Source organism: Cheilinus undulatus, linkage group 19 (assembly GCF_018320785.1).
Source record: "Cheilinus undulatus linkage group 19, ASM1832078v1, whole genome shotgun sequence".
Taxonomy (NCBI): Eukaryota; Metazoa; Chordata; class Actinopteri; order Labriformes; family Labridae; genus Cheilinus; species Cheilinus undulatus.
In genome coordinates, this window is record NC_054883.1 from 32,707,127 (window position 1) to 32,734,723 (window position 27,597).

At 41.2% G+C, this 27,597-nt stretch overlaps 1 protein-coding gene across 2 annotated transcripts; it reads left to right on the top strand.

Annotated features, from left to right (window-relative positions):
- The first annotated feature begins 1,138 nt into the window (after positions 1–1,138).
- On the top strand, positions 1,139–27,597 carry LOC121527278 (flocculation protein FLO11-like). 2 transcript variants are annotated; one of them, XM_041814175.1, is made up of 12 exons: positions 1,139–1,669; positions 7,721–8,342; positions 11,977–12,129; positions 12,530–12,628; positions 15,188–15,395; positions 16,603–17,856; positions 18,957–19,297; positions 19,680–19,845; positions 21,376–21,487; positions 21,753–21,873; positions 22,186–22,507; positions 26,292–27,597. In XM_041814175.1, exons 1-12 carry the CDS (start codon positions 1,623–1,625, stop codon positions 26,444–26,446), a joined length of 3,600 nt encoding a protein of 1,199 aa, XP_041670109.1. In that variant the 5' UTR covers positions 1,139–1,622; the 3' UTR covers positions 26,447–27,597. The 2 variants fall into 2 exon arrangements, with proteins under 2 accessions (XP_041670109.1, XP_041670110.1); XM_041814176.1 differs by lacking the exon at positions 12,530–12,628 and having other exon boundaries at positions 26,292–27,595.

A 27,597-nucleotide genomic window follows, 5' to 3' on the forward strand; every position in this document is an offset into this window, starting at 1 on the left:
TTGCAAACTCAAGCTGAAACAAGTCTGCAGAGCAGCAAAACATCTCTTCTGTCATGAAAAGTCTTCAGTGTGGCTCTTTGCTCTTATTTTAGTAAAGAAATGTGGTCTAATTCTGATAAAGCTTCTGCTACACTGTAGCTACACCCAAGCTAATCGCTCCATCAGCCACCATTAATACAGACTCATGCTACACCCTCTCTTCTCCAGGCAGAAAAACGAAAACATCTTTTCCATTATGAAAAGCCTTCAGTGCTGTTCTTTGCCCTTTATTTAATAACGTAATGGTCTCATTCTGATAAAGCTGCAGCTATACTACAGCTACATCTAAGCTAAATGCTACACTATCGCTCACAGTGCAACTTAACCCCACCCGTAGCTACTGCCTCGCTCTTGTCAAATGACACTGATTGCACAAAACCAGTGGTTTAGAGCTTTGCAAGATGGATTTGCCTGATGACAGTCTGGTAAATCCACCTGCTTTGCAAGGTTAACAAAAAAAACAACTGAAGCTGTAAAAAGCAACAAGGAAGATTCATGGAAAAATAAACTCTGTTTTGGATTCAAAATCCATTTAAAAAAATTTCATTGTAAGGCTGCAAGCTGTGATTATCATATTATATATAAATAAAATAATTCTCAGATTGTGGTCTGTGCTATAATTTGTCAGTTTAAAGAAAAAAGGGGAGGTTTATTGATATGGAATTACATAATAGTATTAATGAGTTTTAACGTAACTACAGACCAAATAGGCTACATGTTTTGCTAATACAATAAATTAAGGCATCACACCTACACCACTGCACTGCTCAGGCTCTGAGCTGCATTGATTTGTCTCCTATTTGGCACTGGCTTAGTTGGCAACCCTAGCTTAGAACCACTGCTCTAGTGGTGAGTGACATGCTGTTGCAGCCGGCCCCAGTCTCCCCCACTTTTGTCCTTTCCACTAATTCAGACGTTCAGTGTAGGAATGATTGATCTGATTACTTCTCCATATCATGAATAAGTCATTATTATTTCAGAGCTTTATCTTGTACAGTGCTCATGCTGCAGACTGGCTGTGCATGTTTCCTTCTCTCGGTCCTCCTGAGCTCTGAGTGGTGCTGTCTCCTCTGCCTCTCTGTGAATTCTGCCTTCCATTGCATTTCTCCACCAGCGGACTGACCAGGCCCTTCGCAGCCGCTACACTGGGGCCCAGAGCCGGGCTGATTCCCCCCACAGATCCGGCAGGTGTGACTCTGGAGCTTCGCCGGGGAGCTGGCTGGAAACGTAACCGCTCGGGATGCAGGATTTACGGACAGCTCCGCGGGAAATGCCCCGGGCTGTGCTGGAACCATAACCAAAGTGCGACACAGACATACACAGAGAAGCCCATGCACATCTCACACGGGCCTGTCTGCTATTGTAACTTGACGTTTTTCCCCTCTGTGTGCGGGATAAAGGCAGATAATCAGAGGTGAGGGGCTACGTTTATTATCCGAGCAGCGTGACGCGCACTCCTCAGCAGCTCCTGCGCTGTCAGACGAGGAAGTGAGGCTTCAAACACGCCCATTTCTGCCTGTCGAAGCCCAGAGCCGTTCATCAGATATCAGCAACAGACTTTATAAACATGCGGTCTGTCTCGGATGGACGACAGCCGGAATAAGCTGCAGGACGACGCGGATATCAGAGGGTAAGTGACGGATGGAGCCTTTACGCAACGGCAGGACGTGACAGTCAGTCCAAATGTTTTTATCGTCACACTTGTGCTCTATAGGCCTGTCTCCATCTTTTTTTTGATAGTCACATGCATGATCTCTGGCCTAACTGTCACCGACATGCACAGTGACTCATTACTGTCACAGTTTGGCCTGTTAGATTGAGGGTGAGCTGCTAAGCACACTTTACAGATGTCGGCATCTGCCCGATGTGCGTGGAGTGGCACCTGCCTGCGTGCTGATGTTGCGTGAAATGAGCTGAGTTAAGGCTGCAGACAGAGAGCCAATTTACACCAGAGTAAACACAGAATTAGCACATTTTAACCCAGTTTGCTCCACATTGTGGCAGATTTACTGCTAAGATAACTTAATGTGCAGTAGTAACATATGGATAGTTATACTAGGGCTGGGAATCATATCTCCATATCTTTACAGCTAAATGCCGTAGTTTTTACACAACACATACGCTATTTTTATAATACAAGAATGGCAAATTTTGATAAGATTCTACTAAAAATCAAATAATCACACTGAGACCTATTTGACACCATTGCGACAACAATAGAAGTCCTAAATGCCAAATATTGGGCCAGTTTTTATTTTTAATGGTCAAAAATGACAGAAAGACTCCAACACAGTGACTAAACGGTACAAAAACATTTGCAGCAACATTGTATTTTGCATAATTGTATGTAGCACCGTTGCTTTTGTAATAACTTAGCACAAAAAGTAAGTAAAGTAGTGTTTGGTCAGTTTTTTTCTTTCAATAATGCTTCTTACACTGCTGGAAAGCTGGTTTACTTCCCTTTTAAATGGTTCCACATTTACAAGGAACATGCATTTGTGGGATGAGCTGCAGAGCTGAGTATGTTGCAAATGTGCTAAATCTTCTCTGCCAATGCCAAACAGCTTATTCTGCTGTTGGGTCTTGTTTGGTGTCATTTGGTGCGTTGGATGACTGAAGACCTACAGGCAATTTAACAATTTATTCATCTAAGAAACAGCAGCCTCAGTAGTGTGTGGAAGAACCATACACAGCCACAACAGCCTGGCACCTCCTCCTCATGCTGGTCACCAGTCTGGTGACAAACTGCTGTGGGATGGCATACCATTCTTCTACCAGCATTTGTCACACGTCCGCCAATGTGGTTGTTTTGGTCACTCTGGCATGAACAGCACGCCCAAGCTGATCCCACAGGTGTTCAAAGGGGTTTAGGTCACGACTGCTGGCCTGCCATTCCATCCTCTCCACACCCAGATACTGGAGGTAGTTTCTGATAAATCCCGCTGCATTGAGATTACCTCCAGTGATAACGAGCCTCGATTTTCCACGGAGGGAGATGCCGCCCCACACCATCACACTGCCTCCACCAAAAGATGTTACTCTATCAGCGCAGCAATCAGCAAAGTCTACACACTTTGACCACAATCCAACTGCCATAGACAAGATCCGGACTCATCATTGAGCGTAACAGGTGCCAACCAGGCACCTGAGTGTCAGCACCTGTGGGAACCTGAAGCTCAAAAAATGAGTCATTCGCAACAGCAGGATAAGCTTTGGCATTGGCACTAACCACATTCTGTGGTGAAACCCACGTTCTCAGCTCTTCTGCTCACCTTACAAATGCATGTTCCCTACAAATGTGGCACCATTTAAAAGGGAAATAAACGGGCTTTCCAAGAGTATTACAACAAAGAAATAATCTTATAAACACTTATTTACTTACTTTTTGTGCCAAGTTAACATTTACACCGCACATTTTAGCTCACAGTATTCCAGAAGAGAACGGAAAGCTCCAGCAGCACTTTTAGTTTAGAGAACATCATTAGACTGACACGTTCCAGCTTGTAATCTTCATCAGGGTCATCCTTGAAGGCTACAAGCTGAAACCCGCTGGTCTAATAAAGTTGTTCTCTAAACTACTAAACTAAAGTTTGCTGGAGATTTTTGTTCTCTTCAAGACTTTCGTCATCCTCCATGAACCTTGGAAGTTGGTTAAGTTGTGCCAGAATTACCCGCTTCACCTCACAGTATTCCTTCTACATAAGCAGTGTTTTTGCTCCATTGCTCCATCTTTTTTTTCATATTGCTGTCTTATCTTATTGTCACTGTTGTGACGTTTAACTTTTAGGAACCAGGAGTCAATTCAACCCCCCTCTCTGCTCTCTGCCTGCAACAGACACTAACATTAACTTGAATTAGAAGTGGTTTGAAAGATGGTTCAGTGAAGAGGCAGTGCGCATCAAAACATTAGTCCTTAATACCTTATTAAACTGCAAAAGGTGGCTTCTGTTCTCCAGTTTCTTCCTTGAAATCCATTGTGCCAGCTTTTAAATGTCTCTGGTCCTCTTCTTTGAGAGCACCGACCCTCTCTCATGGAGGGGATGAAGTGCAAGAAATGCCTGTTTTAGAAAAACAAAGCAGTTTTGTGACGGAGGGTGCACTTTACCAGCAATCCATTCGTTCTGCATGTTTGTGTGGAGGTGTTTACATATTTCTGTGTTCTTTGGAGCTTAACTTCTTGGAAACAATCATAAAAGAACATCTTATTTCTCTGTGTCACTGCTTTTTTGTCACTTACCAGCACATATTTGCGCCAATTGATCATCCACCCCTGCACAATCTCTCTTTTTCTGCTTATGGCAGCTGTTTTTTCTTTCAGAATGTCAGCATGTTGATTTTATTAAAAGTACAAAAGGACAAATATTGTCACATTTAAAGCACATGGTAACCTCTTACACAGCATCCTCATGTCTGTCAGAGAGTTCCACCCCCCGTGACGTCACTGACCTCGCAGATCAGTTTGCTGAATCTGTTTGCTACCTTCAGAAGGAGTCTAAGACCAAGCCTTTCTAAACAGGCCTAATATGTTTGGGGGGAAACACAAGGCGTTTATGTGGTTTAATTTTCTGTATTTTTTCATATCCCAGAGCGAAAAGAAATCACAATATCAGATTTATCTGATATCATGCAGCCCTGATGCCTAAGTATGCTACCTCTGGACACATTATAAACCCAGTATTGAGAGGAAGACCAGTGCTGTGAGCCCCTGTAGGATGATTTTCACTCGTCTCTGCTGTGTCGGGTCACATCAACACTGCCATGACACTGATGCAAAACACAGAGCAGAGCTGGATAGTGACGGTGTCGTGTGTCAGCCAGTCTGTAGAGAGTCAGGTACTGTTGGTGGTACGGACTAAGGAATTAAAAGGCATTACCTTTACAGACATATTTGAAAATATTCTGCTGGAATTTATATTTTAGTTTTACCATTTAGTTATTTAAAGTTTAATGACACTTTTGCTAGTGTTGGTTACATTTTCTCTCACCGTTCCCCGTCCCTTGTCAGTGTGTTAGATCTGCTCTTTTTTGCATCAAATGATCAATTAAACTTCAACAACTCCAAAAAAGGAACATGCCAACAAAATTCATTATGATAAGAGCTAATGATAGTGAAAGAAATCAGTTGTTGAGATAAAAATTATTTGACATTTATTTTCATTTTATAGATTGCCCCATTTGTTAACATGGAGAAGGTGGAGTTTATGACCTGATTATAGCTGTCACATGGCGTCACAGACTCATGGACCCACCCCCTGGTGGGCAAGGACAGCCTCCGACCGCTGTGATCATAGAGAAGTTGATGGTCTTGGTTGCCTCCTTGTCTCTTCTTTTAGGCTGTTTTATTTTTATTCACTTATGGAAAGAGATTGTTGTTTAACAGGATGCACTAGTTCATGTTCAGACTCGCTTGAGCTACACTTCTACAGAATGCTATGAAAGAAAAAACCCAGAGAAGAGCAAATAGTGCACTATTTTCTAAAAGAAGTAGTTATTTTCTAAAAAGTAAATAGTTTCTAAAAAAGTTGGGACACTGTGTAAAATGTAAATAAAAACATATGTCAATGATTGTCAAATATCATAAACCCATATTTTATTTACAGTAGAACATAAATAACATATCAGATGGTAAAACTGAGACATTTTAACATTTCATGAAAAATATTAACACATTTTGGATTTGATGGTTGACTATATCAGAAAAGTAGGGACAGAGCAACTAAATGCTTGAAAAGTAAGCGGTGATAATGAAAAACAGCTGGTGGAGAATTTTGAAACTAAAAAGGTTTATTGTCAACAGGTCAGTAAGATGACTGGTGTAATGATCGCCTCTCTGTGTACTGTTTCTTTGAATGCTTTTGGTTACTATGGTGACACGCAGCGTCATGAGGGCGTAACCTGTGCACCTTGCGGTCAGACAGGAGTCGCTCCCGGTACCTATACGCTGCTTTTGTTTTGTAAACTGGGACTCTCAAACCATTTATTTGCTTTTTCCTCCACCAAAGCGTGCTTAAGTGACTTGTGAAGAATGTCTGAGCTTCCCTGCAAACATTAAACATGCAGTGTGACGGTAAAGAGCTGTTTCGAGTCATGTTTTCAACTCTTCTGACCCGTGGAGACCTCCCTGACCACTACACTGGGTATAAAAGGAGCATTTTAAAGATGCAGAGTCCCAGAATTAAAGGTGGGCAGAGGTGTCTCAAAATTGTGGAACAATTTAAGAAACATGTTCCTGCAAAGATGTTTGATCTCCCACCATCTACAGTCCATAATAAATAATATATTATATTATTATAATATAAAGATTCAGAGAATCTGGAGAAATCTCTGTGAGCAAAGGAGAAGGCTGGAGATCAGTATGATACTGGGGATCTTCAGGTCCACTGCATTAAAAACGGGCATGATTCTTTACTGGAAATCACTGCATGGCCTCAGGAACACTTCTATAAATCACTGTCTGCCGTGTCATCCACAAATGACAGTTAAAGCGGGATCATGGACAGAAGAAGACATATGTGAACAGGATCCAGAAACGCTGCCGTCTTCTCTCTTATTTAAAATGGACTAAGGCAACGGGGAAAACTGTTTTGTGGCCGCATGAATTTTTGGAAACAACAAAAGCTCCAGTGGACTAAATAGTAGAGGGGCCATCCAGCTTGTTATCCTGGCACAGTTCTAAAGCCTGCAACTCTGATGATATGGGGTTGTATTAGGGCCTATGGCGTGGGCAGCTTACACATCTGGAAAGGAACTATCAATGCTGAAAAGTAGAGGGAGGTTTTAGAGCGACACATGCTCCTATCCAGAATACGTCTCTGTCAGGGAAGGCCTTGACTATTTCAGCAAGATAATGCTAAACCACATACCACATCCATCACAACACCATGACTTCACAGGAGAAGAGTCCAGGTCCTGAACTGGCCTGCCTGCAGTCCAGACCTTTCACCAACAGAAAACATTTGCAGCATCAGAAAAGGAAAACCCAAGCAAAGAAGACCCAGCAGCTAGAATCCTACATCAGATTAGAATGGGACAACATTTCTCTCCCAAAACTCCAACAACTAGTCTCCACACTTCCCAGATGGTTACTGTTGGTAAAAGAAGAGGGGATGCTACAAAATGGTAAAAATGGGCCTGTCCTTATTTTTGAGATGTGTTGCTGCCATCAAATTCAAATATTTTTCATGAAATGGTAAAATGCCTAAGTTTCAACATCTGATATGTTGTTTATGTTCTATTGTGAAAAAATATGGGTTTATGAGATTTGGCAATCATTGTCTTCTGTTTTTATTTACATTTTACACCGTGTCCCAACTTTTTTAGGTGGATCATGTACAGGGGGGTTTGGGGTCCGCCTCCAGAACATTTTTAACAAAGTTGATGTAGCAGTGAAGGACCGATTTTAAAAATCAGCGTGAAAGTTAACATCATCAAATACCTATTTTTTCTTCATTTGATTAAAAAATCAACACGCTGGGAAGAATTGCTTTATATCAGCAATAAGAACTTGAAAACTGTAACTAATCACATTTAACTATTAAATTACTCTTAAAACAGCCTGCTTTTAAGTATGTGCAACATACAAACATAACCTTCCTCTTTCCATTACAGTCGTTCTATAATGTTACTGATATAAAACACATTTAAATGCAGTGAGCTGATGTGATCTCTGTGCTTCTTCCAGTGTGCTACAGACTTTAATGATGGACAGGGAGCTGCTTCGTCCGAACCAATCAGAGCACGGCGAGGCCACTAATGGAACCAGCCCTCCCACAACGACCGACCCCTCCACCCCCACAACCCCCACCCCTCCTCGCCTCACCCCCAACCCTATGCTCCTGGACTCCGCCGCTCCCGTGCTGACACCCACCACCTCCTCCCCTCCTCCCCCTCTCACCCCTGCTCCCTCCATCACTGCCACTCACATCCCAAAGGCGGCGTCGGCTCCGTCCCCCCACATCCTCGTCCCCGCTCCACCTAAACTCACCTCAACCACCACCCCCGCCCTCCGCACGTATTCCCGCCCAATTCTTCCCTCCCCGGCGGGTGCATCTAAGACATCCTCACCCTCCACCTCCTCCCCTTTCCTCCCTCCCTCCACCTCCTCCTCCTCCCCCTCCTCTCCTGTTGTAGCCAGCACCACCTCCCCTGTCCTCTCTTCATCTTCTTCTGCAACACACAGCAGTACTGTCATGGCAACCAAGACCTCCACCAGCCTGACCAATGGGAACACACGGCCTGTTTCCACATCGACTGCCACACCCATCAAGCCCTTTCACACACCAGCCAGCCCACCTGGCCGACAGGTACAAGCACATAAATTCTACTATAGGAGGCAGATCATGACACTTCTATAGACTGTGTATAAGAGCTGGATGTAGTCAGTGTGACATCACCTACTGAAATGTATTGCCTGAATCTGACAGTTTTTGTTGTATTTTTTAAAGAACCAGAAGTGGCCTTAATTGTAGACAAGCAATATTGAGCATATGTTTAATAATTAGCTAACTATAACACTTAACACATTCAAAGTGCCTACCTAAAGAATAAGTTGAAAAGTTTAGGGACCCACACTAATGCCTATGGAAACTCCCTGTATGTTGTCATATCCCAGTATATATTGCAGAATAAAGAGTCCCATATTCCACTTCTTTCCAATGTCATTCAGCTCCATTGCCACATCCAAAATCAAACTGCCTTCCCCAAGTTGACCCAGTCTGTTTTTGAACTATACCAAAGAGGGAAAGGTCCTATATGACCATTTCCATTTAGTCCTGCAAAGTCCAGGGCTTGCAGTTTCTGTGCAGTGGTTTCGCTCTTATAAAACCATCTGTCTTTGCAGTATGGAGTCTGCACAGCTACTAGCTATAATACGGTAGTTAAGCTCTCAGCCGCTTGTGATTTTTGTGAGGCACTGCCCTCCTACTCCTTGTTGATGAGTGTTTACAGTCAAACCAGTGCTCAACGGGTTTATTTAATTGTATACAAACTGTTTTTTTAACCCTTAAGAAATCCTTGTTTAGTTGTTGTCTTTATAGTTTTAGTCGACAAAAACTCGAAACATTTTAGTCTAGTTTTAGTCCATAAAAAGTCCTCACATTTTAGTCTTTACTTTCAGGCCAAGCATTAATTTTCTTGCCTGAATCTGGTACCAAATCATGGTAGTGACTGAAAAAACACTTGATTTTTATCAGAAATGAAGGATGTATTGTTTGTTTGTTTGTCTGTTTTTTTCAAATATAGCTATACACTAATGAAAAACTTTAAGTAATGTCTTTGGGTTACATGTGCATTACATGCTACATGTATTTTTATCAGTACAGCCAAAGTTATCTACATATTTGAGGGCAATAAACAGCAGCAAAATAACCTGCTGACACTGAGCTGCACAGTGCAAAAAAGAAATAGTTCAAAAATGTAGATTGATTCTCCTTATTTCTCAGCCAGTATGCAGGATGGCTCCCTGACATACTCCTGACAAAGTGCTTTAAACAACAACGACAACAACACCAACAACAAAAAGACAGATTCTTAAATGCAAAAAATCAACTATAGTTCTGAGCTTAAATATGCTTCTAAATTTTTGAGACTCAAGATGAACAACAGAAATAAAACATCAACTGAAGTAATTGTCCTGATTCTGCTTTAAACTGCACTAACTAACTAAGCAACCAAGTTTAATGGGCATTTCACTGTAAACAGCTCTGTAACAACACAGTGACACCCACATTTCCAATGCTGGAAACAGGACCCCTGCAGAGTGTGCACCATGCACAGGGACTAGGCACACAGAAGTCCATCATTGCTTTTGCCATGTTTCACGCACTGTCATGTAAGACGAAATGTAAGTTCTTTTTCTCTATTTTTCCATATCCGAAGTATGTCATCAAAAGCGGCTGCAGCTGCGGCTGCAGAGTGAGCACTCCTGTGAGTGCAGGACAGGCTTTTTAAGAGTGAAATCCTCATATCCACTGAGTGAGGCTCAACATGCTAACAGGACAGACACTTGATGTCCATATATCCGTGGGAAGCTAATATGTTTAGCTTTAACAAGGAGCTTCTTTACGTGACTGGAAACGAAGCTTTGCAGTTGAGGTAAGGCTATAAGCACCTGCTAGGTATAACATAGCATGCATCATTAGCCCACAGAAACACATATATTCCACCATGCTGAAAAGCTGATTATCAAGAGCTGAAGATTCAATGATTTTCCTGTTCAGCTCCTTACCTTTGGGTGGTCGCTGCTATATTTCTTAGCTTTGTCAAATGACTGAAGTAGAGGCTGTTGATGGGTTTCCCCAAGCACAAAGATAATATAAAGTCATTCTTTATCTAAAGAAAGTCCTTGTAGTCATCAAGGTGACAGTTTTTTAGATGCAAAATAAAGACGTGTTGTCGAGTCCTTCTTGCATCACATGTACTTTACAAGCAATGCAAACAGCTACTTTGCTGTCTTGTTCCCACCCCTCAGACTTCCTCTACACAGCTGACATGGTGAGTTTGTTGTTGGCGCACATCTGGCGTCATTGCATGTGCTTAATGATGACGTCACATTATCGGCCGCACAGATCAGTGTAAATTATATAATCAGCCAATACCAATTATTAACTTTTGCCCTCTTTTGCCCCCTTTTTTTTTCGTCTGCCCTCTTCTCCTGATCTGAGAGGAGGATCAGGAGAGCCACATCCATTTCCTGAGAGGGGTGTGATCAGGGGTGGAGTCAGACAGCTCATTAACATTTAAATCCACAGACACAGAAACAGCTCATTTTGAGCAAGGCTGAAACAGAGGAGTGTTTTAGACATACAAAAATCCAATACTGGAGTGTTTTTTCAGCAACAGACTTCAAAGGCATGTTTTGGGAACCTCTAAGACCAATATAAAGGTGTCTTAAAGGGGATGACATATGTAACCTTTAAAAACAGTGGAATTGATTTAACATACTGGCCTTTAAAGGGTTAAAATCCCAAAATATAATTTATATTTGATATATATATTTTAAGCTGAAGTAGTTTGAAAAGACTGACTTATTGAAAGTGGAAAAAACAATTGTTACTTAACATTTTTACACTGGATTTTAGGAAGCTGGAGAGTTGTTTTTTTTTAAGCTGCAAAAAAAAAACAAATAATAATAACAATGTGTCAAAATCATTGTTGCTGCCAATCACTGGCCAATCTCAGTGCTTGATCAAAATAATAAGCAAATACTCCTCAACATTTATTTCATGTAAATTTCTTCAGTCTATTGTTTTTTTTTTATTAAAAAAAGTGGAGATTTGTAAACATACTGGCCTTTAAAGGTTTAAATAATTCCAAAATATAATCAGTATTTTATATTTATATTTCAGGCTAAAATAGTTTTAAAATACTGCTTTGTGTAAAGTAGAAAATTATGAATACATCTTATTTTAAAAGCAGTTTTTGGGAGGTGGACATTTTTTGTCCTTAGGGCAGTATTTGTTAGGATGTTAAAGGAACTTTAAGGGTGAAATGCACGGTTATGGCCTAAAGCAGTTAAAGAGTGGCGCCAACCCTGCCTAAGTGATCTGTGACATTATGTATACCAGCACATTCTGAGCAGTTAAGCTGAAGCGGCTGCTTGCAGTATATAACAAGGCTGCATGCTCTCCCTAATGTGTGTCTTCCCTCCCTTTTTCCTCTCCTCTCCTCTCCTCTCCTCTCCTCTCCTCTCTTCTCCTCTCCACTCCTTTCCTCTCCTCTCCTCTCCTCTCCTCTCCTCTCCTCTCTTCTCCTCTCCACTCCTTTCCTCTCCTCTCCTCTCCTCTCCTCTCCTCTCCTCTCCTCTCCTCTCCTCACCTCCCCTCTCCTCTCCCCTCTCCTCTCCACTCCTCTCCTCTCCTCTCCTCTCCACTCCTTTCCTCTCCTCTCCTCTCTTCTCCTCTCCACTCCTTTCCTCTCCTCCCCTCTCCTCTCCTCCAGGTATCCCAGGCCCATCCTTCGGGCTCACCTGGTCTTGTGCGAGCCAATCAGAGCCCATCCCCTGTCAGGCAGAGGGTATCCCAGCAGACCTTGCTCTTGGGGAAAGGTCTCAAAGGGTCTGGGCAGGACCAGGTGCTGCTCCGAGCTCAGATGGTAAACATAGAAACAAACAGGCCTAATTTACATAGATTTAAAGGAGACCTTTGATTCCATGATAACATTGTTCAGAGTAGGGAGAACAGGAGCAGCAGAGATGGCCAGTATTTAAATGACAATGTAGGAGGGAATGCAAACCTCTGAGTGGTGATACATTCAGGGTATGTAGGACTTACCAGTTTTGTTTTGTTTAATCTTCCAGTAAGTTTGAGTGTTATAAGTTTGAAAAATGATGAAATGAATCAAACCATCTGCAGACATGATTCATGATTCACAGACATTTCCATGGAGAACTCCTCCCATCCCGCTGACGTTAACCCCTGCTGTCCTGCTCTCATCATTTATTTCCTCCTGTTTTTATTCTCAACTTTTCCTCTCTCTGCTTCTCCTCCTGCAGCTGATTCTTACATCTGCTATGCGACCTGCCCTGTCCTCCTCCTCTTCCTCTTCCTCCTCCTCCTCCTCTCCTGCTTCCTCTAACTCTGCCTCTGCTCAGGTGAGGAGCCCTGAAGACAAGTTTTTTCTAATATGCATGTTTGATTTTAATTGTTTGGGGTTGAAAATGTTGAGTGTTAAGTAAGTTCTCATAAGGGCAGTCAAACGGTAATTTTTAAAATCGGGATTTGCATTTAAAACTTTTTATAGGTTTGTTAAAAGATTGAAATTTTTAACCTTGATTAATCTCAGGCTTTTTGTAGTTAATTGCCATTAACTGCATTCTTGCTATCTTATTTTTAAACTGCAGTATTTTGCCTTTAAAACTGTTTTGTTAGGGCAGAATTTTTGCAATTAGTTGTGATCAGTAATATACTTTTTTCCTTTGCATTTCTGAATTCCACTATTTTGGGTTGTAAAAAATAAATATATTTTGTGTCCTTATTAATCTCAGAGTTTCTGTTGCAAATTGATTAATTGCATCCTTGCTATCTTATCTTTATATTCCTTTATTTCGCATTTAAAACAGATTTTAGGGTTGCCAAAATTCTCATTTTTAATCCCAATTAAACTCAGAATTTTTTTAGAGTTATTCATAATTAATCACACCAGTTTATTACATTTAAGAGTTCCACTATTTTGCATTTAGAACAATATTTGAGGACTGTCAAAAGATTTGATTCATTTTAATCATGATTAATTTCACAATATCTGTTGTTAATGACACTGTTTTTATCATGTTTTATAACTACACAATTTTGAATTAAAACTGTTTTATAGGGCTGCCAAAATATTATTTGTTATTACAACTGATGTCAGAATTTCCTCAGTTAATTACAATTATTCAAATCCTTTTTAACGCATTTCAGAATTCCACTATTTTGCACTTAAACCTGTATTGTAGGACTGTTAAAAGATTGAAAATTTCAATAGCAATTAATCTCTAGATTTTTGTAGTCAGTCACAATTGATCACATGATTTCTATTACATCTTTTTTTATAATTAAACTATTAAACATTAAAAGCTATTATTATATAGTGATTCGTCCCAGAATTTCTGATGTTAATTGTGATTAATGACGTTATTTTAAGATTATGCTACTGTGATTTTAAAAAAAAAATGATTTATTAAGGCTGCCAATAGATACCATTTTTAAACATGAATCCTCTCAGAATTTCTGTAGTTAATCATGATTAATCTCATCTTTTTCTAAATTGCATTTTATGATTTCTCTGCTTTGTTTTAAAATAGTTTATTCGGTCTGCAAAAAGATAATGATTTTTAATTGTGATTAAACTCAGAATTTCTGCAGTTTATTACAATAAGTCACATCCTTCTTATCACATTTTAGTATTCCAATATTTTGCATTTAAACTAGACTTGGGGGTTTCAAAAGATTATGATTTTAAACATGATTAATCTTAGAATTTTTATATTGAATCACAATTAATTACAATTTACAATTACAATTACAATTTGTTTTATCACATTTAAGAGTGACACTATTCTGCATTGTAAATGTTTTTTATGGCTGTAAAAGATTGAAAATTTTAATCACAATTAATTGCAGAATATTTCTTGTTAATCACAATAAATCACATCCTTTTTATGGCATTTTAGAATTTAATTTTTTGCATTCAATACTGGTTCTTAATAATAATAAAAATGATGTTAATAATTGTAACTTTATTTGTATAGCACTCATTTATAAACAGAGGTTTACAAAGTGCTTTGACAATAAACATGCATGATTAGTGATTAAGCTCAAAATTTCTGTAGTCAATCACGATTGATTGCACCCTTTTACAGCATTTTATAAATCCCTAGTTTAGTTGAAAACTGTTATTTTGGAAAGATTAGCGTTTTTAATTGTGATTAGTCTCAAAATTTCAGTTTTTAATTGAAATAATTCACATCCTTTTAATTGCATTTGAAAACTCCATTATTTTGCATTTAAAGCTGTTTGTATTGGCGATTAATCTCAGAATATCTGTAGTTATTGGTGAATAACCACATCCTTGTTATTCTGTTTTAAAATTCAACCATTTTGCATTTAAGATGTTTTTAAGGGCTGTCAAAAATATAAAAATTTCAGTCTTAATTGATCACAGAATGCCTGTTATTAATTGCAATGTATCACATCCTTTAAGTTTACTTTACATTTCATTATTTTGAATTCTGAACAGTTTTTGTGTGATTTTGCTTTTTATTCCACTATCTTAAACTAGCTCACTTCCTGTCTAGACACAGACCTGCTTTTTCATAGGCGGACTGTAGATATCTACAATAATTAAACTACAGAAAAATTACTTTGTCGTGGATTAAGAAGGAAATAAGGAAACAGTAAAAAGGTAAATGTTTGATCACTCAAGGTTCAGATGACTTCTGACCTGTCGTCTGAGCTGTCTGCAAGTTTTTAAAGAGAAATGAGACATTAAGGAACTGTGGTGGGATTATTTTACACCGCTGTGTCTGTAGGGAGATGCTGACATGGATGAACCAAAGTGTGCTGAAAGGGACCATAAAGCATGAGATTAAAAAAACTCAGTTAATCATGATTAATGTGGTTAATCTTGACAGCTGTAGTTCTTACTGATCATCTCTCTCTCTCCTCTCCAGCTCCAGAGTCTCACCCTAAGGCCTCCTCCCCCAGGGACCATCGCCATCCCTCCCTCCCTTCGTCTAAAGCCAACCTCTTCAGCCCCACCTCCCCTTTCTCGCCCTCAAGCCCCCCTCTTTCCCCCTCTCAGGCCGCGGCCGCAGCCCAGCACCACAGCAACAGAGAGCCCAACCACGCCCAGCCGCCACCTCTCCGTCCCCCCGCCAAGTAGGTCCCTAAAGGTTAACTAATGGTGTCATCATGGTGCAAGACTGTCATCACTGATGGTGGCTTTACACTGAGCTCCATTCAACAGGAGTTACATACATGGTTTATAATCAGGGAAGGGAAGAGGCCAAAAATAGAACATTTCAGATAAGGGTCAAAGGACTTGCTGAAGCTTTAAAACAACTTCCTAAAGCTACCACAAGCAAAAAAGAGAGAGAGAGAGACTTTTTAAAATCAAAAAATTAGTTGGCAACATGTTGGGTTAGTGTTTTTTTAAGCATGTCTCTGGAACACAAGCATGAAGCAAAAGGCAGAAAATGAGCATTAATGCTAAGGTGAGAAGCTCCCTGACAACACCTTGAATCTTTGTTTCTCTCAGGGGGCTGACAGCAAATCCCCTGGTGTTTCAGCGAGGGTCTCAGAGCTGAAAACAGCCCAGCAGCTCAGGGGTTAATGTCTCTATGTCTCCATGACTGCGTGGTCTACCTCTCTGTGCATCTTTACACCACAGAAACAGAGATCTGATTAAGGGAGTTTGTGTAATTTCTTGTCAGAAATATTTAATAGCTCTTACTTTAAGCCACATTCTCGTGAAAGACCTGGTAGGCTTTACCAATCTCAGAAAATAAGAATATCATAGCATGCAGTGGGACATATTTCAATACTTTTTCTTTAAATCTTGATGATTATAGCTAAAAAAAATCAAAAATCCACAGCTGTAATCATCAAGATTAAAACCAAATGAAGTATTTCACGTTGTATGAGATAAATATAGAAAAATGGAAGTTTCACTTGAGATACACCTGTATATATGAAGACATAAACTATAGAAATATGACCTTAATTTCCTGTAATTGGTATGCATCTTTAGGTTCATCCACGTCATGGTTTTCCCAAAGCTTGATCCAAAGGGTCAACTGGACTTGGTTTAGGTACTTGAAGGCTTCTTCAGTTATAAAGAAACTGAAGATGCCTTTTGGAGGAGAGTTGCAGCATCTTCAAGAACCTAAACAAGTCCAGTTGACCCTTTGGATCAAGCTTTGTGATATGTAGGTAAGCGATTTTGATGGATAGTTGCAGAGAAGTTGTTACTTTATATGTCTGTCATTCACAGATGTTAGTCAGCTCAGATCACCTATTGAGAAACCTGCAGGGTCTTTGTTCGCTCTGGGATATTTTCTCATCATCCTTTTCTTCTCTCTTCCAGCTCTGTACTCTCCAGTCCGAGCCGTTCCTCTCAGACCCAGACTTCACTCTCCAAACGGCCACAGATCGTCGTCACCGAGGCAATCTTCAGCCCTCCAACCAATCGCTGCTGCCCCCTCCAGTCAGGCGTCCTCCATCAGCAGGCCGCTGTCCGGGATGAAAACCTGTCCGTTAACTCAATCCATGCTTGGACCCAGCCAATCACAGCACAGCTCATTATCAGTGACCAACCCAATGTCTGTATCTTCCCACTTTGAGCGCTCGCCTTCAGCAGCCAGGCAGCTGCAGATCATCGCCCTCTCCTCAGGCCGCCAAACTGGCGCCTACACCCACACTGTGCAGTCGCCACCACCAGTCGTGGAGTCCACTGAACTGTCCAGTCAATCAAAGAGGACTCTGAGCGGTGAAGATGTGCTTCCTCTTCCTCTGAACCCAACGTTGCCAAAAAACACCTCTCCTCTTCCTTCGCCTCCGTCCCTCTTGAGTCCGGCGTCCCCTCCAGGTCAGCCGAGTCCTTTAACACAAACTCTGAATCAGAAAAGAGAGGCGAAGGATGGCGAGGAGCAGAGGGAGAGGCCACGAGTGGGGAGACAAGGAATCAAAGAGGACGGGGGTGTTGGGAAAGACCTGAAGGGGCAGAGAGACGACCAAAGAGAGAAAGAGAAGGAGAAACCGAGACTTTCACCGGGGAAGGAAGCGAGCGTCAGTCAGAAACAAGTACAGGAAGAGGAAAGAAGCAGAGAAGAAGAGGACATGGAGGTGACAGAGGAAGGAGAGAGAGACAAAGAGAGGGAAGAAAGAGGGAAAGAGAAAAAGAGGGAGGTGGAAGAGGAAAGAGAGACGCCTATGGACCAATCTGAGGACCTGATCAGTTCGGTTCTTCAGCAACAAAATACAGATCCATGTCCAAAAACTGACAATACCGTTAAAGACTCAAACACAGAGCCAAAACCTGTCAAGGGTCTCATTTCTGCCCCAGTCCCATCCTCTGTGCCATCCCCAGTCCCAGTCTCAGCTCCAGTCCCGGTATCAGTTCCAGTCCAAGTACCAGCCACACTCCCATCCCCATCCCCATCCCCATCCCCATCCCCAGTCACAGTCTCAGCTCCAGTCCCATCCCCAGTCCCAGCACCAGCTCCAGTCCCAGAAGTTTCTGTCCACAGTCAGAGGCTCCACGAGTCTCATCGAGACGTCCAGCCAGTTGGTCAGGAGGACTTTTGTGAGAACATGTCGACGCAGTCCGACAACCAGTCAGGTACAAACTACTACACCCGTAAACCACTGAAAACACCCTGATGAATAAAGACAAAAAGCAAAATGCAGAATAAATCAATTTTATTTCCTTCTATCTGCTCCGTCTCAAGGTCTGATTTCCAAATCATATTGCTCTGATCATATTAAGCAACAGCAGTTAACAGTCCTGTAAATCTTCCAGAAGTTTGCTCTTGTTTTGTGTCTGAATGTGGAGATGAGCCATCAGCATCTCCCCTTTCTGCCGTACGGAGTTTCATAATAGCTGGGGCCGAGCAGTATCTGCTGAAATCTGATTGGCCAGCAAAAAATTCTGATCAGTGATTAAATATACTTAATAGATATAAATAAAGGGCTGTTATTTTTTATTTGTTAAAGCATATTGAACTTTTGTGCATATCCTAAGCTGTTGTTCTAACATTAATGGACAAAAGGGGAGGGGTATCAGAGTGGCCCAGCCCCTCAGCGAAAAAAGTTCAGACACCCTTTGGCTAAAACCAATGCATCCTCCTCTGACACCTTGTCTACTTAAAAAAATCATTAAAAGAGAACAGCTCCCCAAGACCCCAATTGTGCTGCAAGAGATTCCAAACTGCAGGAGCAGCATACCTGAAACTCATTTTCCCCATTTCCAGATGCACTTTGGGGACAGAGATTAAAAGTGTTTCTTGTGACTGGGTCAGAGTGAAGGCTATAGCATCATTTTTTACATGAGTAAAATCACAAAAACATGACAAACGCAGGTTTTGATATGATTTAGTAAAGTGTGATACAATACAAATTAAACGTTACAGAGCTAAAAAGAAAAAAAAGCTCTTTAAGTTTTCTTTTAAGACTTGTAATATTTTCAGTTTTTTAGATCACTGTTTTTTGTCCAGCTGTTTAAATCAAGATCGGGTGAAATAACCTCCAGCTGCATGTCGTGTCACATAATTATGATTCTCTGCTCTAAGTGACAATTTTTCATAGCAGATAAAAGGTTTCTTTAGTATGATAGCATTCCTCATTCAGGGTCTTAAACCTCAATCACATCTAGTTGCCCCCTTGATGAAGATTTGGATATCTCACCACACTAACTCTGATCTTTGTTTCCGCTCCTCCCAGCGCTCTCCAGCCTCTCCTCCCAGTCTCCGCCCTCCTCGCCCTTCATCACCCCGTCAGCTGAGCACCCTCCTCCCCTCCTCCCTGTTCAGACCGCCCACCCGACCGACCTCAGCCTATCACAGTGGGAGGCTGAGAAGGTCGATAAAACGGTCGAAGTGACGCAGCACCTTACTGAAGCTGAGACAGAGCCGGAACCGCTCTGCCAATCAGAAGACGAGTCTGACAGCTTCAGCCAATCCATGAACAGCCCCTGGGAGCCGAAGGCGTGGCCCGAGGGACGGCAGGTTCTGACTCACCTGGTGGAGGGATTCGTCATCCAGGAAGGGCTCCAACCATTTCCTGTAAGGACACAGAGTACACATAGATGCAGCTGAAGGCTGACAGATTAAGAAAATTATATTATTGATCAATGAATTTCTAACATGAACTTTATAAGCCTTTACTCAGCGGCTACACTCAGTGATTGAGGCTGAGGTAGACCAAAAACTCCCGTGTTCTGGGACTTAAAGAGAGGTTTACCTCTAAGCCTGTGGCTCATGTAGATATAATGTAGAACAAGTGAAATCTATAAGGCACTGTGAGAGTCAGACAGAAAGATTTTATTGATTCTCTATTGTTTTTATCACCTGACTTAGATGCTGTGATGAAAGTCTGCCTTTTCACTTCAAGCTGAATTGGAAGAATCATTTTTCACTCCTTAGTTTCCCTGTTTTTATCCAACAGGTGCACCGCTCGTCCCTCCTTGTTCCAGAGCAGGTGACCAAACCACAGGAAGTGAACGGGACCAATGGGAAGGCAGTCTCGCCTGCGTCAGACACGGTGAAGAAAGCTGAAAACTCCACTGAGTCAGAGGAGGATGAGGCCGGAGACATGGACAGCCATGGGAACAGTAAGAAAGCTTTAAGTCGTTCAGAATTTTTTTCTACTAGTACTTGGTTTAATAGTTTTTCTATGCCCTCAGCATCAACACTTTAATTCAGATTATGTACCAAGTGAGTTTTCTCTGTTGCCATCAGGACATCCTTATGTTCTACCTGTCTTAAAATCATTTATTCCCTTTGTAATCAGATTATTAAATGCTTCTTAGGTTTTTATATCTCTTATAGTCTTTTATATTTTACCCTCACAGATCCATTTACCCTTTTAGTAGAATATTCAGCATTGTTTTGTATTTTATTCAGTAATTTGTTGGCCTAATTTAATTGTCTTGTATTTTAGCTTGTCTGCTGTCTGTGTACCTGTTTTTTTATCTATTTATTCATTTTTGTACAAGATGCTCCAAACCAATTGCCCCTTGAGGGATTCTTAAAGTTCAGTCAGGACAACTTTGTCAAGAAACACATGATTTTTGGCTATGAATATTTCTTTATTTGCAATTATTCATTAACACTTATGCTATCTTATGTATTTGGTGGTGTGCCTGTTCTGGGATCCCCATGCCTTTACACGAGCCTACGTAGACAGTTTTAAACAGGAACAGCACACGTTCCTGCTCTTCCTATGCCGATAAGGGAAGCATAAGGCAGGAAGAGAAGCAGCTAAAACCCAGAGCAGAGCAGGCATCAGTGACAACAGAATGACACTGATTAAGTCAGGGGCAGAATAAAAGAGGAGCTGGGGTAGAGGAGGGTTGCAAGAGCAGCTTGCAGAACAAAGCCAGGTATGAGAGGTTTAAATAAAGCACTATGAGCAGATCAGCTAGTTGTCCCCTAATGAGGCTTGCATGAGACCAGTTGATCTTAATTATGGCAGGGTTTGACTTTGTGGCCTGCCTGAACTAACCCGATACACTCAATTTTGGATTGAATTGAAACTTTAGTTATGATGCGATAGAGGTCCTAAAGTGGCATATAAATCTTAAAAAACTTTATAGGTCATGTAATGCTTGTCTATTTTGGTGCAAAGCAGTTAAACAACTGTGTTATCTTCTTTCTTCCACAGTAGTAAATAACATCACTGCTCCTTTAAATGATGGATATATAGATAGATGCATGAACGGATTATGAATAAATAGAATGCATGGATGGATGGATGGATATGTAGATGTATGCATGAAGGGATGGATCAATGGATGATGGATGGATGGACAGATGGATGGATTCGTAGATGGATGCATGGACGGATGGATGGGTGTACTGGTAGATGGGTGGGTGGTCCAATGGACAGATGGATGGAAAGTCGCCTGTTTTTATTATTAATCATGCAACAAAATATTGACACAGTGGGGGTCTAACACCAAAAGAGGTGGTGAAAAATGTTGGTTTCAGTGTCAGAGACCAGCTTATTTGTTATCCTAAACATTGCTATCAGTATTGTCCCTCACTTTTACAGTCAGATGTAATGTTGTGTAATGTTGAAACAAATGTCGAGTTTGAATGTCATCCCCCCAAACACAATGCTGTTTGTCTGACACATTCAGGGTCAACCCACAGGGACCGGACGGTGCTGCACTGTCAGTTCTGTGGGAAGAGAGGCCACGCCCACAACTTCATGCGGTCCAAGCGCTTCTGCTCCACGTCGTGTGCACGCGGGTGAGACCTCCTTTCATTGGCTTCTTTCAGAGAGCCATCCTTTGTTCTGTGTGACCTAAAGACTCTTTGGGTGTAATATAGCGATGATGTGAAGGTGTTTCTGAGACACGGCGATGATGCTGACAGGATGTGGTGTGTGTGGTGTGTAGAAACACACACAGGTGTGAACAGCAGATACGAGGATGGATCAAAGCAGCAGAACGAGGATGTAACTTCTCTCTTCTCATCTCTGTCCTTCTACACACTGCTCGTCTTTCTCTTGTAGGTTTAATGTTCGTCTGACAAAGCGTCTGAGAGCTCTGAGTGCGGGCAGTCGGTCTGAGAGGCCTCGTCCAGTCCTGAACAGGGCAGAGTCAGTCCCTGGGAAGCCTCTGCTGCTGCGGCTGGTGAGAACCACCAGCTCAGACAAACCACACAGCTAAAACCTCACTGCACTTTGCTTTAGTTTGAAACGTTATGAGCCTGTGATTAAAAAAACCTTGTGCAAAAAGTGCATTTTCTGTATGCTTCAAAAAGGGTTTTTTTTGTTTTTTTTTTTTCACCTTTCTTTCACAAAATGTTAATGGATGACTTAGATTTTGCCATAATTATTACACCAACAATCAAAAGTAAATTTCTAATGAGACAAAAAAGAAACAAATGGTCTCAGACAGACATCTTCATCCTAATTTCTCTCTGGTTCTCTCATCTCCTTCCAGCCTCGGGATCTGTGGAGCGCTGGCCGGCGGGAAAAAGAAGGCAAGGAGAAGGCAGCGGCTGCAGAAGAAGAAGAAGAGGATGATGAGGATGAAGACATGGAGGGAGGAGCAGAGGAGGAGGAGGAGGAAGAGGACGGCGGGGAGGAGGATCCTGCAGTTGCCATGGCAGCCAGGATGGAGCGGCGGGCAGCACGGAGAGCAAGAAGGGCGTCTGCACCCGCCCTGACCTCCTCCTCTTCCTCCACACCCACGACCACGTTTAAACCCGCCCCCTCGCAGTGGAGCGTGGAGGAGGTGACGGCATTCATCCACACCCTGCCAGGTAAACAGAGATCAGACATCCTCTAACATGTGGAGCTCCTTTAAATCTGGCAGCCTCCGTTAACAGTGTCAGTTTGATTTAAAGAAACACTGAAGAGTCTTAATCATCAGCAGATGACGGCAGGCTCCTCAGCCATTTAAGTGTTTCGCAAAACTCTGAAATTAACCACTGAGTGTGCTAATGTGCATACTTTTAACCACAAACTGTCAGCATGAGTGACATCACTGAGAAGAAACATGCTGATGAGAACAAAAACACAGTCAACGCTCCAGTGTCAATCCCAAACTCTTATCTACCAGGTTCATTTTAGGAAGATAGATCTGCGGTGACAAAAGCTACTGTTTTTCCTAAATTATTACAGGTCCGTCACATAGTATATTTCCTTTGGATACCCTAGATGAAACCTTAATATTATTGTAGTATTTTTAGATTAAGACATGCTGGATACTGGATATTATCCAGGTTTTAGGAACATTATTTAGACAGGATCAGAGAGAATTGTGTTGATATTTCTTTGATATGCAGCTGCTGATGAAGGTGTTGATATCAGAGGATCTTGACTTTATTTGAACCACAGCATAGAAGCTTGCATAGCCCTGGTGCCCATTTCAGCCTGGGTGCGTGTTTGCTGCATGACAGCTGCAGCATGTGCAGCTCTGGCTTGCACAGTCACAGCTTTCAGACCTGGTGCATGTGCTATGTATGCATTTGCTGCATAGCTCTGTTTTGACAAGTTTTACATCAGTAGATCTCTCTACAAGTGAACAGCCCTTTTCAAGACCAGCCACAGATTCTCTTTTTGGATTGAGGTCTGGGCTTTGACTCGGCCACTCCAGAACATTCCCCTTGTTGTCTTTTCTGTGAAGCTTTCTCTGTATGCTTCAGCTCATTGTCTTACTGTAAAACAAATCTTCTCCCAAGGTGTAATTCTCTTACAGACTGAATAAGATTGTCCTCCAGGATTTTCCTATATTTTGCCACATTCATTTTACCCTTTACAAGCCTTCCAGGGCTGACTGAGAAGTATCCCCACAGCATGATGCTGCCACCACTGTGCTTCACAGTAGGGATGGTGTGTTTGTGGTGATGTTCAGTGTTTTGTCTTGTGATATAGCCACAAAATTTAGGGTGAGGATAGCTAATTTTTGATTTAGGGATTTATATGGAAAAAAAACCTTGCAAGGTTAGATCCCTAGCATACCCTACCTGAGTTTATTTTTCCTGCTAAATATACATGGTCTGTTTAGCTGCATGTCTGCCTGGTCAGGTGACCTGCTGCAGCCAGGTTTGACTCAGGTGTAAAGTGGGGGAGGGGCTGAGGCAGAACAAAGGCTGAGATGAAATGTTTGTTGAGCCTCCTGAATGAAACTGTGGATCTGTGAAAAGTAAAGGATAACTCAAGTCCACTCCATTGTTATGGTGAGGCCTCCTCCGGACACAAGCCTGATCACAGCCGAGCACGAGGGCCATAAATATTGGAGATCCCAGAGAAAGAACCTACAAGAGTAAGTCTGGAAGAAGAACGATCCCAGGACTGGTGAGTCAGCATCATGTGGATTATTTTTGGATTTTTGGCAATGCATTGCTTTTGCTTTTTGTTTTTGGACTGGAGGATTCTTTTTTTTTTTTTTTTTTTTTTGCTTTGGAAGGACTATTTTTGGACATTTAGGGGGATTCTTGATAATCAGTAGAACTGAAGCAATAAGGGGGGAAGCCAAAATAATCAAAGGACCTTTTCTATTTTTGTTTTTTGGGGGGCCTGATCTGCAGACTTAAAGGGGACTGTGGCTAAAGGAAGAAGACCCTTTCATTGATTAATTTCCAGTCATTAAATGGGCACTTAAGCTTACATCTGAGATTTCTGTCTGTCTGATTTGGCCTCTCTCACTAGTCTCCTTCTTGCACGGTCATTCAGTTTGTGAGAATGGCCTGATCTTGGCAGATTTCCACATGTGCCATATTTCTTCCATTTCTTCATGATAGATTAAACTGAACTCTGGGCAATGTTCATGGCATTGGAAATGTTTTTGTATCCATCCCCTGACTTATACTTTTCAATAACATTTTCTCTGAGTTGTTTGGAGTGTTCTTTTGTCTTCATTGTGTAATGGCAGCCAGGAATACTGATTAAACAGTGGCAGAACCTTCCAGACACACATGCCTTTATACTACAATCCCTTGAGCCATATTCACTGCACTCAGGTGATCCCCATTTCACTACCTGTGAGACTGCTAGCATCAAGGGGCTGGACCTCTGTTGAATTACCTCAGTCACTTTAATGGGGGTGAATTTTTATGTAGTCACTTATTTTTCATTACATATATTTTTGTTTAATTGACATGACTTAGAAATGTGTTTTCATTTTTAAATAAGGGAATTTTTTGTATTTTTTTAGTCAAAAAGCAAAATTATATAAACTATGATTGATTTTGAAAAATCAGTGAAAGGGCAAGACAACCAAGAGGGTGAGTACTTTTTCTAGGCACTGTAGCTCTTCAGATGAAACGACAGACATTCCACAAGCCCTGTGATTGGTCATCTGGGTAGCACTGGGTGACTGCCAGTCTGAGTTTCTATAGGTATATTGTGTTGCTCTAGATCAGAGTTGGGCAACTGGTGGCTGGGGGCCATATGCCACCCTAAACCTCATTAATTGCAACCATGGAGTCAATCCCAATGGTTAACAAGTGGCAAAAATGGGGTATGGTGGTCAAAGTGGACAAAAATTGGCAGAAATGGGCAAGAAGTGGCAAAAAGCAGCTAAAAGTTGAAAAAAGATGTTGCAGAAATAAGCAAAAATTGGTTAAAAGTGGCAAAGATGGGTACAAAGTGTCAAAAAAGTGGCATACATTGGTAAAAACTGGCACAAAGTGAAGTAAGGCCAAAAGCAGCAAAAAGTTGCAAAAATTGGGTAAGGTGACAAAAACAATTTACAAAAAGTGACAAAAAACAATGCAAAAATGGGCATAAAGTGGCAATAAAAAACTGGCGTAAATTGGCAAAAATGGACGAAAATGGGCATAATTGGGCAAGAAATTACAAAAAGATGCTTAATTGGCAAAATGTTGCACAAAGATGTTGCAGAACTTGATTAAAAGTGGCAAAAAAAAGTCACAAAAATGGGTCAAAAGTAGCAAAGATGGGTATTAAGTGGAAAAAAAGGCCAAAAGCTGCAAAAAGTGGCAAAAACCGGTAATGGGGCAAGGAGTGTCAAAATGGGCAAAAAGTGGCACAAATGGATTAAAAGGAGGAAAACATTGGAAACCATTGGAAAATATTGGAAAAAAGTGGCATCAATCAGCAAAAGTGAACGACAAGCAACAAAGAATAGCAAAAAAGTGGCATGAAATGACAAACAGCAGCTGAAAAAGGCAAAAAGATGCAATAAGTTGTTGCAGATTGGCAGGAAATAGCAAAAATGGCGCAAGGTGGTAAAAAAAAGTGGCAGAGATGGGCACGAAGTGGCAAAAAAGGGCATAAATTGGTAAGAATTGGCATAATGTGGTGAAAAATGCCCCAAAAGCAGCAAAAAGGTTGCAAAAAGTGTCAGAAATGGACAAAAATTGAAAAAAAAACTGCAAGCCAAAATGCACTGGTCTAATAAAGTTAAAAGTGATAAGATAGACAAGATAAAATGATGCTTGAGCTTTCTGTTTCCTTCAAGATGTTCTCCATCCTCGATGCACCTTGAAAGTTGGTGAGGTTGTGCCAGAATCAGCCACTTCAGCTCTTATAGACCATTTCAAACATTTCTCAGTCCCTGTCTGTCTTTGTGTCTTCCAGGCTGCGGCGATGTGGCCGAGGCTTTCCGTCTGCAGGAGATTGACGGTCAGGCTCTGCTGCTGCTGACCGAGGATCACCTGATGACCAGCATGAACATCAAACTGGGACCAGCTCTCAAGATCTGCGCTCACATCAATTCACTGAAAAACCAGTGAGCGCACAAACTGAAGTGTTCATAGAAAAAACAGAAAAATCTGATGGAGACTAAAATGCGATTAAAAAAAGGAAGTTGTTGTTACAAAAATCAAAAGCTGACACCAAGGATGACAGAAAAAAGTCACAAAAAGAGCTGAAGGTAATTTATGAGATTAAAAATCGAGGAGTGGCCTTAGAGGAGCTGACCGAAGCATGAAGACACCAGAGGAACTTTCATCGTTCTTTTTTTTTTTGACTGTAGCAGGAGAACGCGGCATTTTTGTAACTTTGTGTACATTTTACATGCAGCCGGAGAGTGTACATTTGAAGCTATTTCATGAAGGATTTTGAACATTTAATATATAAATTTGTCTATTTAGTTTTTTTAGAACGTGACGTCAATGACAAATCTATCCAGTAGCTAACATAACCAGTGTGTGTAAAAAAAAACAAAAAAAAAACATCAATAATAACGATGATAGGTAGGCTTTGTAAGTGATTAATGAAAGTTTAATGTTTTATATCGCTATATTCTGGACAAAAACATGTCTGTGGATTCAGAAAGTCACGATCAGGGTAGAGACTGCTGTCTTTAATCGTCACATTTTTATGGTATCCTGCTTGAAATTATTTAATAAATGAATAATTAATCAAAAAATCATCTTTATCTGACTGTGATAAAATGAGGCTACTGGATGTAAAGATGGATGGATAGAGTGAGCATGTAGGCCTCCCTGGAAATGTTTTTGACTGGTTAACCTCAAATCTGTGAGATCAGACTCTTTACATCAATAGACAACTAACCCTCCAAACATGACTTACCAATGGGGTACCACAAGGATCAACATTAGGACCATTACTTTTTTTTCTCCTTCTTTTTTAGCTTTTTGGCCTTAAATAGACAGGACAGCTGATTAGCTAAACTGGCACCGAACAACTGTTACCTTTTAATCTGACGGTGATTCTTCAGGCTCGTGTCATTGGGAGATGTGTCGTCTCTTTCCAAAGCTATGCTGATGACCCTCAACTATGTGGCTGCATCTATTGCAGTGTTCATTCCATTGACTAAAACTATCAAAAGGTCATTTGACTAAAAACTGTGATGTAAAGTAAGTCTAGTTTTCATCAATGAGACTAAATGAGAATAAAATGTTAATAAAATGATAGAGCT